The 15,718-nt window shown below is 42.8% G+C and overlaps 1 protein-coding gene across 5 annotated transcripts in view; it reads left to right on the top strand.

The window, feature by feature from the left end:
- The first annotated feature begins 1,333 nt into the window (after positions 1-1,333).
- Positions 1,334-15,718, top strand: part of zmym2 (zinc finger, MYM-type 2) — a 32,646-nt gene continuing 18,261 nt past the window's right edge. The window contains exons 1-8 of one of the 5 annotated variants that reach the window (XM_030428272.1): positions 1,370-1,486; positions 4,705-4,985; positions 8,135-8,842; positions 9,228-9,396; positions 11,417-11,571; positions 11,815-11,963; positions 12,240-12,402; positions 14,428-14,640. In XM_030428272.1, coding sequence (XP_030284132.1) covers positions 8,150-8,842; positions 9,228-9,396; positions 11,417-11,571; positions 11,815-11,963; positions 12,240-12,402; positions 14,428-14,640 — 1,542 coding nt within the window. In that variant the 5' untranslated portion in view covers positions 1,370-1,486; positions 4,705-4,985; positions 8,135-8,149. Of the gene's footprint in view, positions 1,487-2,162; positions 2,461-3,351; positions 3,917-4,704; positions 4,986-8,134; positions 8,843-9,227; positions 9,397-11,416; positions 11,572-11,814; positions 11,964-12,239; positions 12,403-14,427; positions 14,641-15,718 lie in introns of those variants that run through there. The other 4 variants (XM_030428273.1, XM_030428275.1, XM_030428271.1 and 1 more) reach the window with 4 other exon arrangements.

Genomic DNA, 15,718 nt, shown 5'->3' with positions numbered 1-15,718 from the left:
TTGTTATTGTGTTCATAAAACACATGATCATATGAAGCAAAGATGTTCAGCCTTGTACATGTTTTGTTTATGAGTTCAACTGGTTGCATTTGCATTAGTAATTAAGTAGTTGATGGTAACTGTTATTTTTGTACCCCCCTTTTTTTTTTACAGTAAGGTTACAGACTCTCAACCTTCCAACCATATTTTGAGGGTAATTTATTTATATAGTAAACAAAGTTAAAGGTAGATTTGATTGCTAGCTGTTCAGATTTTGGTACATATCAGGATAATATCATTATCATGAATTTGATTGGCCACAGTAATATGTAGTTGACAGGCTCAATCATAGGTATTGCTCTGGGTTGTAACTGGGTTCCATCACTAGTTCCCAACTTCTCTGTGGCCTAAAACAAGGCAAGGTAAGGCATTTGCATATTTCTACTAGCTGTGACAGGCATAGCTCTAAAGTGATTTTTCTTGCCACAATCTGATAACTTTTGAGTCCCAAATAGGTTAATGTTCCCTAAGAGCAAACAAATGTCAGTCTGAAAGTATACTCATAGCGTCGGCAGCGATAATGTTTTCTTTCTCCTGTTTATCTCTTTTCTAGCTCTTCAAATCATCTCGATCCTCATCATCCTACTTGTTGTAAGTCGCTTTGGACAAAAGTGCATGCAGTTAAATTTGGGCAAAGGTGGTTGTATTTTCTTTTCTTATAAATTTCAACTTCAGCTCATGTAATATGTCTATAATACCCTGTGTATATTACAGACAGGCTGCTAAAAATGTAGAACATATCATGAACCATTAAAACCCATTAAAACTAGCTTTCATTCAATGCCATTATGGCATAAAATCATGCATCTGGTGTTATCAGGCATTCATTCTGTGGTCCTGGATGAGTGTTTGTAATTTTTACTATGTGCTACATGATATTTCTCTTGTGTCCTTTGCCTCTTGATAAATCTTAACCATCATGCAACTGATAAAAGACCACATTCAGTACAAAAACTTTTTCCATGTTAAAACTGCCACAAAAATACCATTCACGGAGTAAATGGAACAAGAAATTATTTGTGTTTTTCTTATACTCATTAAATAAAAACAGCGGCACCATTTAAACCAACTTGCATTTAAAGGGTTCAAATCCTGAAAAGGAATAAACATTCGGTCGTTATCATCAGGACTGATGTTGGTTGAAAAAAATGTAACTCAGTGAAAGCTTAAAATAATATGAATACATATTTTTATAGTATTTCTAATTAGCTGCATGATGGTTAGTAAGTTGTTTAGAAACCTACATAACAAACTTCCCTGCTGAATTTGAGATATGAATCAGGCTCCCGACCGGTGTTGCGTCGAGTGAGATGCATGCGGAGTGCGTCATCTGCTCGTTAGACGATCTTTGGACGGAAAGTGGAAAGTTCTATGTTGTGCGCACGCGCTCCCCGGGATTAATATCAAGGCACAAAAGTGGCGCTACACCGCTCCGAGCTGTACTCCGGTAAGACAACCTCACAGACGCTTTCTATATTCCAATTTTACGCCTACTTAGTTAAAGTTTCGGGAACTTGTGCGGGTCGTCAGGCGGATTTCCGGGCACTCTCTCAGGAGTCACGCTGGGGCGAGAAGACACATTTAGGGAAGAATAAAGAGTTAATTTGAAGAGATTCTCTGGCTGCTCTGTGTGCTGTGGCTGCTGCCGCCTCTAGTCTCCAGTATTGTTCAGTTGGCTCCCTAATGGCGGACGGCAGGCAGTGCTGTTTTCCGCTGGGGGAGGAGGGGGGGCGGGGGGCATATTCTATCTGGCTGTGAAAATATCGGGTTCATCCCCGGCTTTGGGTCACAGTCCCTCCCGACAGGCTCATGTAAACACTGTGTCTGGTTTTATTTGAGCCTCGTTGTTTACCACCGCATGACACAAATGAAGGCAGTTCATGTGATACGTAACGCGAGGGCGCCCCTGGCGGTGGCCGGGTATATTTGCCACTGATTGCGCCAGGGTGGACGTGCAGGGTAACTTTCCAATTAAAACCCCAGCGTCACAGGTATCATAAAAATCGGGCTTTTTATTCGGATTCCGGGTGTCTTTTGGTGTCCCTGGCCTGTGTATGGCTGGAAGAGATGAACTGGACGAGAAGCAGGGTGTTGTAGTAAAAACCACACGTCCCCAGCCACACAGAGGTTGTGTGTGAGTGTCACGCTGTGTATCTCACGTAACATTTGGTCATATTTTCTCGTCTTTGACGCGAATTAGTTGTGATTGTTTGTCTTGGTATTTTAACAACGGCGCAGTCTGCGTCTGCTCTCCTCCCCTCGATCCGCCGCTAATCCAATGGCTGTTTGCGCCAGGAAGGGCAGGGGTGGGAACGGAACGGAACGGAACACCCTGAACCACGTTTCTTCTGGATCCCAACTTGGAAGCCAACCTACCCCCTCATTTACCTGGGTTATTTATGGAAGAGTTGCGCAGCTCAGGTAGTGCTGGTTCTGTTTAATGCTCTTGATTAAAGTTTTGGACCTGCTCTCCATAGCCAAGTTTGACAAATATATTACTGCTGAAAAAAGAGAAGGGAAGGGAAGCTCGGATCAGGTCGAGACATAGTCACCGCGGTAACCGGGTGCCTGGACCGGATTTGGTGCTGTGGTGGTCCTCGTCATGGAGCTGAGCTCCTAGCCAGTGTTAACAATCAAGGGCACAGCCAGGGGGACTCCAGCGGCCCCTGAAAGCTTGGTACAGACTGTCCTTCTGTGCTGATTTTCCAACATTTCAGAGGAGGGCTCATCAGAGCTCAGAATAGTCCGGGTTTAGTTTTGCATTGAGCTGCCAGGTAAACCGGAATGGACTGCATTTTAGCCCATCAGCTGGCTTGGGGGGTGTTCTGGTGGCTGCGCATTACGCATCACTTCTCAGTGACATAAGCCTTTATATAATAATCTCAGGCGTTTGATTTGAATATGTTATGAGTCGTTCTCTGCGCAGCTGGCGCAAACAGCTGCATGTTTCCACCTCGTGACCTGCGCGAAAAATGATGTCAACTTGTCTGTATGCGCAAACTGATGGTGTTGGAGAGGTAGAGGGGCACCTATGAAAGGTGATGATGTGGCTGGGGCTGGTCTGGCGCAGCTGTTGATTTTAACTGCTTCTCTGCTGAGCGCGTTGCTGCACAGTGTCACCCCAGCCCGGCCCACCTCTGTCCACCTGGTGTTGACGTGGGGAGAAAGGTTGCATGTCAGAGCTCATTAATGCTGGGCCCTCGTTTGCCTCTCGTCCACGTGAATGCAGGCTGGCTCATAGCTCTGCATTGCAGTCTGAACAGAGTCTAGACCAGGCTATTTTTTCCCCTCAGTGCACTACTCAGTTGCTTTGCACATAGATTCCCTCTGTTGGTGTAATATCAGGCCAGAAAGCTGTGATGCATATTTTGCAGCCCAGCTTGGCTTCAGGGAGGTGTTGCACATGGGGAGAGGGGTGCCTTTGGTCCTCTTAATACTCACCAGTGACAACAGTTAACCCCATGGTCATGGAGAGATGTGTTAGAGCCATAACACACACAGGGGTTTGTTATATGGTCTGTGATTCAAGCTTGAGTTGGATTACACAGCACAGTCACTGGCTGTGTGAGACTGGAGTCTCATCCTGTTTTTTTAACAATTGAGAACAACTTATTGATCTTGAATGTCATGCTTGTGCTTCCTGTCACATGGTCACCATGAGCACCTCTCTTCCTCTTTCAGCCTCAGTGCATGGATGTATTATTAGAGCTGGATGTGGCGCTGCTGCTCAGCCTTGCTTCTTTTTTTCCCTAGTGGCCATTTGTGGTATTGCAGGGAAAAATTCCCTCTGGCCAAATATAGCATTTTACCAACAGAGCACCATTGTCAAAGTGATGTCGGTGAAACTGCTGACTGGACACCTCCAGCTACGAACATGGTCAATAATCACTCTTTGTGTTATATGTTTTATTATATATGTGCATGAGTACTTGAGTACTTAAGTATTTATTTAACGTGTACTAAATGAGGCTGCAATTAACAATAATTTTCTTTGTTGATTTGATATCTTGATTATTTTCTTGATGGGTTAGGGATAGGCTTTACCCTAATCGATTATTTGTAAGGTCTGTAACATGTCAGGAAATGATTTCAATCGAGATGACGCCCTCAGATAAGTTGTTTGGTAAACAGCACAAATATTCAGTTAACTATGATAGAGGAGGAAAGAAACCATTAAATATTCACATTTAAGAAACTGGAATCAGAGCTTAAAATGTGTCTTTTTTTTCCATAAAACATTACTCAAATGATTAATTGATTTTTAAAATGGTTGGCAATCAATAAAGTCTCAATGCATGCTTCATCAGGTTTGTTGGCCACACGACAAGCATACAACTTTTAAAATGCTTGTTCCCTGAATGGAGTTCAGATCGATCAGGGCTATGCTGTGCTGACATATTTCCAAAACTTAACCTTCTCACTCACTTCCCTCCACAGCAGCTCCTTATTTGTCCTGTCTCGGTAGTGGTAGATGTGTTATCTGAGGGTCCGCAAATGGCCACGATTAGTGATTATCATTGTCTCCTCTGTTGTTGTTCATGTTCAATGTACAGATCTCATCGGCATGATGTCACGATGTTGGTGTAAACGTCAATGGTGATTGGCTTTCGTGATACAAATAATTATCTTGAATAAAGAGAATGCTCTTCTGTTGTGTCCCTACAGAGGGTGTGGCTTATCCCTACTTGAACGCGCAGCAAAGATGAGGATCTGGTTTTATTGACAGTACCTTGAGCTGAGGAGGTATGCTCAGTGCAACACTAAATCGCGTCGCAACTCGAAATGCCGTCACCCAACCTACCGCCACCGAACCTGAACCTGGAACCAGTGCAGTCTAGCCCTGCACCTTGTACTGATACAGTTCCACACACTGGCAAAGTCAGGCTTTGACTCGTCTTGGCTGTCGGAGAGGAAATACTCCTCCTGACTCTACAAGACAGATATAGGTAAGGTTTAGTGTAAAAATAGATACAGACGTTCAATTATTAAATGGCTAGACCTTGTGTGTGTGTGTGTGTGTGTGTGTGTGTGTGTGTGTGTGTGTGTGTGTGTGTATTTATGTATTAAAAAAAACAAACAAATGTCGCAAACGTAACTTAATTGTCCATCTGAGGCCAGATAATCAACAATCAACATAAGCTGCAGGCTCTTAGTTATGTTCTGTCTGTATGTTTGTAGGTCATTTGGGTCCTACATGTTGGGGAGTAGGGCCTTCATGGATCAGACTTGTTCCAGCACATCCCACAGATGCTTGATCAGATTGGGATCTGGGGTAACTTGAAGTTGGGTCGACATCTTGAGCTCTTTGTTGTGTCTGTCGAGCCATTTCTGAGCAGATTTTCTGGTGTGGCAGGACACTTTGTCCTGCTGGTGGTGCCATTGGGAAGTGTTGTTGCCATGAGGGAGTGTACTTGGTCCGCAGGTCATTGGATGTCGGTGGTGTGTGTCAAGTGGCATTCACTTGAATGCCAGGATTTAAGGTTTCTCAGCCGACATTGCATTGTAATGAACTTGATCAATGTTTCTGAGATCACCTGTTAGGATTCTGATGATGTGACTGATTGGTGTAAACTACAGTCAAAATGCTAACCAGTAGCACATCAGCTCTCTATTTTTGGAAAATGTTCAGTGCCTTGATGTTTTGGAATGGCACATGGGGGTCTCCTTGACTTTAAACTGTTTTGAGAGATCTGGAGATGCATGTTATGAATCACCTCCAGTCATCATCGGTTCCAGTTATAAACCATATTATGTTTCATTGACTCCTCGTGCAAAGTAAGAGTAAAGGATAGACCTTAAAGCAAGCATCTCATCCATTAGCGATGAACAAAAAATATCAGTATCTACCAGACAAAAAATGTAACAAAATCGGTCATAAAGCTAACATGAGGAAAGTGAACATTGTTAAATACAAAGAAAACCTCAATGTTCGTCTCAAATACCGATGTGTTTCCTTCAAGATAGCATAGCTGTAGCACTGGGGCCAAAATGGCCGCCACAGTGATGTCAAGGCAGTGACTTGGCTTCCTCCGTAGCGTAGAATGCTCAGTTATGTGCATTCAGGTGCTGTCAGGCTCTTCCTGTTCAGGGTGACTGTTGGGTGAGAACACAGAGCTACAAAGATCGTTGTCTGCACAGAAGTGAGTCTGTGAGCTGTGTGTGTGTGTGTGTGTGTGTGTGTGTGTGTGTGTGTGTGTGTGTGTGTGTGTGTTTCTGTGTTTCTGTGCTGCAGCTGTCAGCAGTGATGTGATGTGTGGCTTACAGCCACCCTCATTGCTGTGTAACATGAAAAGGAGATTTTGACAGAAACAGATCAACATAGAAAGTGCAGACGTCCCCAAAAGTGCTTTGAATATTATTTGATCCTGAGTGTGGCTCCAGATTGGCTTACATCATATGTTTTTTTAATTTCTTCTCTTGTGGATTTATAGCGATACATCCGAAGCCCACATCTATCAACACGTCACTGTTAGATGCACTTTAACATTAGGCACTACAAAGATTGTTAATTGTAAATTATTGAGTGTTATGAAGGTTGATATCTAAATTTAAAAATTAAGTTGGCCAGCTCGACAGCACCCAGATGTGGAGCACGGAGAACAAGTCCCCATGGTGGTGGGCCTTACCGTTACCACAGCAACCAAGGTGTAGCTTCACCAGTTGCCGGGGGCAACAAGAGAGAAGCTGTGTAGAGCGACAAGCAGGGGTGGGGGGAGAGGGAGGCATGTGGAAGACAGCAGGTGAGAGGAGGAGGAGCAGGGTGCTGGGTGGTTGGTAAGGAGGTGCAGAGAACATGATCCGAGGAAAAAGGAGGATAACGTGACGTGGAGGAGGAGGAGCAAAGTTGCCAACGTTGCTGGGCAGGCACATAGCAGTTCTTGGGTGCTTACGTTCAGCCATGAAGACATCGCTTCTTCTGTTGCACTAAGCCCACCACATCCCTCAGTCCTATCAATATAGTACCTGCCAAAAGCAATATTGGAATCATTTTAGACCATTATCTTAGCTGATGTTATTTGACTAAATAGAATGAGCTGGCTTTGGAATAACTCAAGATTTCAAGGCTGTATGTTTTTTGAGTTGCTGACTGATCTGAACAAAAGTACAAAATGCAATGGAAACGAATGAACATGCACCTGTGATTTAATTTTAGGTTCTACCAATTATTTGATAAGAGTACTGAGACTGCTGAAGAAAGTCATTGGTCATTGAGACGTGCAACACAGTAGCTGCTACTTTTATTTGTTCTTATCAACTTGAATTTAACACGGTTCCTAATTTGTTTTTGTTTTTGGCAAGATGTGATTCACATTTGAGTCAGACCAGGTAGGGGGAGATACTGAGAGATCCTTGTGTTGTCCTTCTCTTGCTTCTATTTTTACAGCACTGCCCTTTTTCTTCCCTTGGTAGCACGTTTGCTCATCGTAAGTCACCTTTTAAAAAAGACTCAGTTGAATTGACCTAAGTGAAGTAACACAGCAGTCACATGACTACCCCAGCTTCACCTCTGCATCCATTTTGGCTCGAAACAAAATGAAAGCATCCAGTAAAATCATAACTGGACACTCTTCTTGGAGGAAGCAGGTCACAGTTTGAAATGAAAGGCTCATATCTGGGACAAGCTTGGTTGAGAATTAGCTGGCTGTTTTTAAGGGTCAGATCAATCAAGTTGAAAAAAAGTGGAAGCATTTTCCACCTATCTAGTGGTAGGTGGTATCTAGCTACCTTAGTGGATTTGTGAGGTTCACAAACAAAATTCCCTTCACCAACACTTAGACTGGTGTGTCATCAAGTATCTCAGGGATCAATACATGAAACCCTTGTCAAAGAAACCTAGAAGTTTCGCAAACTCAAGGCTAGAGTTAAGACTTTTTGGTGAACTGAGCATTTAATGACAACCAGAAGTCAGGTAATGATGACCCAGAAAAGGTTGTTGTTAACAATGACACAGTTCTCCACCAGCCATGGGAAAGCTATATGAAGTAGGCTTGCCTTCTGGGGATACCTGTGCTTCCTGCACACCTGTCAGACATCATAAAACACACATTTGTTTTCACCTCCTCATCTCCTAACTGCCCTTTGTCTGTTTTGCCAGGTGGCTGCCTGAGCGATGGACGGGGAGTCAGAACCAAACCCTGTCGTAGCAGAAGAGCCAGGGGAGCAGGTGGAACCCATGGATGCCACTCCCTCCCCCCAGCAGCAGACCACGCCCCCCTCAGAGGAGGCCGGGGAGGCAGTTTCCATGGAAACAGAAGATGGAGCCACAAAGGAGGGTGGCACAGAGGACACTGATGATGATGTGGTTCTCGTTGGAGAGGAGGCTCCCCAGCCTTCTGCCACAACACTTTCCCAAGACACACCCAACACAGACTGCCTCGAGCCAGCTGCTACCGGGACAACTGTAGACATGTCCACAGCAGCGATGCCTTCAAAGACCCCTAGTTCTCCTGCGTCTTCCAGCTCATCTACGGTGGCAGCACCACCTAAACCTCCAACCACAGCAGCGGAGCCTATTGTCATTGATGACGAGGAGGACTCTGAACAGAAAGACGCTTCCCCCTCCTCACCAGCGCACCCTGGAGGCTCCTCCACCCCCGACTCACCAGGTGTACTCAGCAGCACTGAGCCTGATTCAGAGATCAGGATCGCCAGTGTCACCACACTGGGCTCCAGTAGCCAGAAAGAATGCTCCACTGTTTCTGCATCAAATACTCCACCACATCCAGCAGACGTCCAGGCAGACATGAACCTGATGATAACCTCTGTGACATCACTGCATGGTGGTGCGCCATCTGAAACCGGGGTGAGAATCACCAGAACTGATTTTATACCCTTCTTCTGTTGCTTTAGTCTCATTGACATTCATCTATACTGTTTTTTTGTTTGTTTTTTGTAAGAATGAAAAATGTTCTTGCTATCTAATTGGTTTCAGGAAAAGTTTGCTCTCCTGGTGTTGTCTGCTGATAGACATTGCTAAATGAAAGTGTTCTCTTTTGCATAGTAGGTGTCTTCTTGGAAAAGTGGATAATGATATTGTTGTAATGATTGTGGAGAAAGAGTAATATTTTATGCCAATATTTATTCAGACTGTATGGCAGACGACTTGTACCTTTTGGTTCTTTATTGTCCTGTTCTCTAATGTTCAGTCACAATGAAGGAAGAATAACCTAAGTGGCTTATTTGTTCAGGCAGGTGAAGGCCAGGCAGAGGAAAATGGTCTGCAGATCAGCAGCGCATTCAGCCTGAATCCTGACACCCCACCTGGTCGACCAACTGCCTCCTTCAACCCTGGGCGGGGCTCGGGCCCCATGGGCCAGCTGGTACAGAATGGAGACACAGGGACTCACAACAGAGCAGGTAATGAATCTGTTGTGCAGCAAGAAGAGATTTTAACAAAAAATTGTGTCCTGTTTTAAAAGTTTACTGTTGAGCTTTTATCTTAATTGACCAGCTCATTTGTAACTGAGAGCTACACATACTAACTGGAATCCTAATTGTTATTTCATTGTATTGTTTTCTTGCACAGCAGTACGATGACAATAAAGGTTCTGGACTTTCTAGACTTGACTGAAACGGAAGAATAGTGGAACTGTGTAATGATGCTCAGCCGATCAGTTGCCAATCAGTGTTGACTGTTATATACATCTTTGACAATAACATACTCATGAATGGATGCCACAAACAAATTTCAGCAGTGTTCTCTGTAGTTGCTGTGTTTTGTACATATAGATTTTGCAAACAGGGACCCAGCTTTCCCTAATTTGGCAACACAATTTATAGAAACACAAACAGGTGAAAAAGCAGCCCCCTCATTTATTCAAAAGCTGTAAAACAGTAGAACCAATTTAACTTTTGCTGTAACACAATGGAATGTTAACTGGCAAAGCACAGTGCAATTATAGCACACTCTGCAGTGTCTGGTGTCTGATGATCCCTTAGTCTTCTTGATACATTACTCAAGCTGGCTTTCCAGGATAGTTTTGTCTCATCATCTCAGTCTTACCTGAATTGTCTCGCCCCAGCTAATGCAGCCCCATTATGTCTTCCTTTTAACTTGGTGCTGGTCTAGGTCAAAATGCTTGTTGACACATCTATCTTTCTGTGTATCATAACAGAGTTTTTTTTTTTACAAGAGTGCATGTACACTACAAGGAACCAGGCAGGCCTCTTTGTAATACGTTGCTGTCACAGCAGCGCGGTAAGGGGGAATTTGAAAACTTTCATACAGCGAGCAGAGTTGATGTTCACATCCAGAACAAATAAGAGAGAAAGATGTAGGGTAGGGGAGAAATCTGATTACGGATCAGTGGAAAGTAAGTAGAGCAACAAAATACTGTGATTCATGTAAAGAAATTCCATGGTTCACCCGAAGATCTTAACAGTGAACCATCAGAGGCTTTGATAAACTCCACCTGTGTGCTAAGCAGAAAAGTTTGAGAGGTTCGGTATACTCTTTGAAGAATAAGACTGCATACCTTAGTAGATAAAGAGCCAGGCACAGTGAACTTGTTCTTGCAACTCTTTCCCCTGTCATACTTGTTTTTAAGATCAGAGCTATATGTATTGGGTAATCCCCAAAAAGCAAAATCAGTGGACTTGCATCCCCTGTTGAGTGTCTATATAGGGATTAAATGGTTCCAAAGTGGGCCATCAGGCACTGTGAATTCATGGTGAGACAGTCCCGAGCCATCACAGACTTATTGTCACTAAATTGATGAGGTGGGACAGTGGGACTAAGCCCAAGACAGTTTTATGTTCCTGTGTAGCTCCACACAGACTCCAGATGGTGCTGTTGTCTGCAGTGGTACACTACTGGCAGCTGGAGGATTATTTGTTGGGATGTCTCATAGTTTCATGTTTGCAGTATAAGTCAGGACAGCAGAATCACATTTTGAGCAGCCACCTCTTGCTGCACAGAATCTTAACCAGATTTACAACCACAAAACCAACAAACTATCATTTGGCTGGTGATGCAACAAGTGTGAAGCTGTGTTACTTTAGGCTACATGGATTAGTGTTGTGATAGCAAGTGTGATCTAGTATTTCCTGGTTTTCAAATTGACCTGGGTTCTGTAACAGCTGAAGCATGATGCTTTGTTACAGGGTGCCCCAGTAGCCTAATGACTCCTCCATGTGCCTGGTCTAAGTCTGTCCATTAGGCAAGGGACTGGTCCAGGAGTTTTTCTCATTTTTTTAAACATTGTGAGATGGGGCATTTTTGGAGTTTTACTTAAGGACGTTTGTGCTTTACTGAGTGGCATTCTAGTTGAATAATCAATTTTTTTTTTTTTTGGGGGGGGGGGGGGTCACTTCAAACTTAAGACCATTCTAAAATGAGAAAAATGGTCATTATCTTTTTGTCTGTCTTTCCCTCCAGACTCGTGGATCTCCCAATCAGCCTCAGTCCCTCGCAACCAAAAACAGACAGGGGTGGACTCTCCGTCACCCGCCACCTCCCTGCCCAAACCTCCTGGCCAGTCTTCCTCATCTACTTCCTCCTCAGGCTCCCAGCCACAACCCAGGACAGTCAAGGTGATCTGCTCTGTTTATTGAGGTTCTGTGTGGTTACAGTAAGAGAGACATCCAATGGGAATGTTATTTTAGTTTACCTCTTTAATCCAGAGTTAGTCGTTCAGTGGTCCTGCAGCCTTTGTATCTGTTTTATATTTTATTTTTACATGAACCAGAATGTATGTGCAGAAGACAAAGTCATAGATTACTTATTACTATTGTAAAAACTGCCCTGCCAGATGATTATTTGTTTGTTCATACCAGGTGACCTGCGCTAACTGTAAAAAGCCACTGAAGAAAGGACAAACAGCGTACCAGCGTAAGGGCTCCACACACCTGTTCTGCTCCACCACCTGTCTGTCTGCCTTCTCGCACAAACCCGCCCCCAAGAAGAGCTGCACCATGTGCAAAAAGTGAGTATCAACCAACAGGAGACATTTTATATTTTGAATTTTTGCGGGTTGTAACAATAAACAAAATCTGTCGCTGAGTTGAGTAAGTTCTTGTAGAAAGTGAATGTCAGTTGCAATACGGTTTTGTATTGTTTGTTTATACCAGTTATTGAGTTTTAACTAATATCTTTGCAAGTCCTCAACAAAATATTTAAATACAACTCGATGGCTATTACTTTATAAACTTTTTGTAGATGTTAATTTTTCAGTTTCCTGTGACATGTTTGTGTTTTTCAGGGACATCACAAACATGAAGGGTACCATCGTGGCCCAGGTTGACTCCAGTGAGTCTTTCCAGGAGTTCTGCAGCACAGGCTGCCTAGGTGCATACGAGAACAAGCAAAACCCGCCCAAGTCGGGCCTCAAAACCAAATGTACTGTCTGCGGCAAGCTTACAGAGGTCAGTATGTCTGACACACTGAACATCACACTCCCATTGTCCATTTAGCTGTGATTCTTAACTAGAGTAACGTACATGCCACAATGTTCTTGACAAAGGAGTGAATAATTGAGTAGCACTACATAAAACAGTAAGAGTGGAGGTAAACACAGACTTACCAGGGTATCAGTTTACACCTGTGTTGGTTGTATAAAGGTCTATTCATGGTTTCTGTGTTTGGCCCTCTGCCTAAATAAAAACCTGACTTGTTTCATGCATTGTATGTTGTATGTACTATATTCCTTATCTTGAGTCTTATTCTCATTAAGCAGTTGCAAACACCAATTTCTTTTGTTGACTTTTTCATATCATTCATTTAAATGAATTATACAAAGGAGCACTGTATGTATAGAAGCATGTCTACTCTCTATATACGTAAGTCTGCAGCTGTCCATGTCCACATCTATACTGAAGTATGATCAAGACTTAATGTCTCTAATACTTGTACTAATACGAATGCTTTGGGTGCACAAAACATTACACAGGCTGTAGAGTAATGCAGTCCATTTCAAAGAGCCTCAGAGCAGCTATCATGGCTGTAGAGTCTAGTAAGGCTTACTTACTTTCCGTTTTTACATCCATGGCTTGGATGTTTGTTTTGTAGTATTATTACCACCACCAACAACAACAGACTCTATATGCTCAAGTCCTGTTGCATTTTATTTACATGTTCTCATCCTCAATGACGCATATCCGTTAATGAACATTCCCTCACCACTCTTTCATCGCCTCTCTCCCTCTTTCTTTGCGTGGCTTCCTCCTCAGGTCACTTTCATTCAATATTTATCTCTGTTTTGTATCTCATGTGCCTTTGCTGTTCTCTTGTTCACTCTTTCTGTCCTTTCTTTTCTCCATCCCTCCATTTCAGTGTGGCTTCTCAAGGGCCTATTCAAGCAGGCCTCAGTCTCCATGACCACCACTTAAAAAAACAGTTGTGTCAAAATTTGAGAGGTGTTCCTCCCCCCTCACAATGAAGCATTAGTTAGTTTGTGGTTGTGATTAATTCATTTGTTATGTAATACCTTAGATGGCCGTTGCTCCATCAGCATTGTTAGTATCCAAAATAAATGAACTGAGCATTTAATAACTTGTGAGCTTGACAAGCTTTTTTTCTTGCTCACACATTGAGTATTAGGCTGTGGGATGGTGCTGTTACCTGTATCACCGTGTGCCACAGCTAACCAATATGACTGTCACCTAGCAACCACAACTACCTACATTTGTGACATCTGCAAATCGTTATTTATGGCTCCTTTATGATTTAGTTTACGTACTAGAATTGCACTCCTCCATCAAGCCTAATCCAATATCAAATAAAGTAAGATTTTAGGCTGCTAGATCTAGATTTTTATTTGGATCTGCATCAAATGGTGAACACTCACAGATACCAGCCAGCTGATATTTTTTTTTCTTTCTCCCATCAAAACCAATGCATTATTCCCAGGGAAAATAACGAAAATGTTGAAATAAGCTCCATCTCACAATGTTAAAAGGAATTTAAGAAAACAATAATCTGTTCAGCAGTTTTTATTGATTTTCTACTGACAAACGAACTTGCCAACAAATGGACATGGATAAACCTACTTGGCAGAGGTAAAAGCAACAGCTGCCTCTGCCAAATTCCTCTAAAATGATTTGCAAAGAACATGACTTAAACAGAGCAAAAAGATTGTAATTTCTGTATATTACATCCTTATTAGTTTGACGCGCCCTTTGGTGGCGTTGTATGTTCAAGGTCAAATTCTATCTCAGCATTAATTCACTTTTAATTCTTCCATGACAACTTCAAAGGACAAGCAAATACATGCAGGAGGTGTTGCAAGAGTCCATTTTCACATTGAGAAGCACTGTTGGATTCTGCTGAACTACTGTGATGCATAACTACTCTGCTCTCAGATTAAGAAGTCTTTTGCAGTTTCAAATAAAGGTAAATGAAGTTAAGTTAATCAGGCTCTTGCTGCTAATTCTGCATTTTTCTGTCTACAGATCCGGCACGAGGTTAGCTTTAAGACTGTGACCCATAAGATCTGCAGCGATACATGTTTCAACGTTTACCGCAGGGCCAACGGCTTGATCATGAACTGCTGTGAGCAGTGTGGCGACTACCTGCCCAGCCGAGCGACAGCCAACCACTTCCTGCTGGTCGATGGCCAACAGAAACGCTTCTGCTGCCAGAACTGCATCAGGGAGTACAAACAGGTACTGTAGGCCCAACTACGGGCCGCGGGTGTGTAGAATTTTCCTCATTGGGACCTACATGGTTGATTCATTTATTTACTTCAAGCATATCCATTTCAAATTACAGCTCTGCTTTGAGAGCCAGAACTTTAAGTCATGTCAAAATCATGTCAAAGTCAGAGTTATGTTCTGCTTTTAATAAGGCTGTGGTGAACCCTCCTCCTCCTCACAGCCATGAGAAACTGCCTCTTCAGCAACCTAAATGTAAATACAGAAAATAATAACCTGACCATGGCACATTACCAGTCACAGTAAAACAGGTGTGCATTCTCATGAAAAATATCAAAGTGATAAAGCAAATTTTCCTTTAATGAACAGAGTACGTGAACCAGAGCCTGTTCATCTCCATGATGTTCACAGAAAACAAAAGTGTTGCTCACATTACCAATGGTTCGGACAGCATTTTAGTTTGAAGATATTTGTTCTCTTCTCTGCAAATGTTCATTTGCGCAGTGGGGTCCAGTATGTGCTTTTCTTTCAGAACAAAGCTGTTGTCTTGATCATGATGGCTGATGGACCAGCCCGTGTAGACGGACTATGAATCCCCAAATAATGAAAAGCAGGGTTTAATGAGATATGGCTCACTCATCCTTGAGATGTTAAAGCTCTTAATAATTCTGTTATTCAGTTTTTACTGAATATGTTGCAGCTAAGTTGTGTTGTGATTAAATATTTGCCAGAAATTAAAGCCTGGAAATGTATTTGTTGCTTGGCAACACCAGCTTATTGGACATTCCACTAATAACTGAAAGAAACGACGGGGTCTGTGTAAGGCTGATTGTTCAGTAACATTGTGAGCTGGTGTCAGTGTCCAGTAATGATCTATCGCAAACAAGCCTGCTCAGTTTCTTAAATATTGGAACATGAGTGAAATACAAATATGCTTTTTCTGTATGTGACCAGCTCTTTTGTCTTCATTTCTTTCTTTCCTTAAAAAATATCTTCCAACACATATTGAATGATATGACAATAGATGGCCAGGGCTGATGCTGCTCCTACTAGTCACTGTGTTAATAACCGGATAAAGAGTCTTTATGGC

Source organism: Sparus aurata, chromosome 9, assembly GCF_900880675.1.
Source record: "Sparus aurata chromosome 9, fSpaAur1.1, whole genome shotgun sequence".
NCBI lineage: Eukaryota > Metazoa > Chordata > Actinopteri > Spariformes > Sparidae > Sparus > Sparus aurata.
The sequence above is the reverse complement of the archived record's forward strand: the minus strand, read 5'-3'. Positions and strand labels throughout refer to the sequence as shown.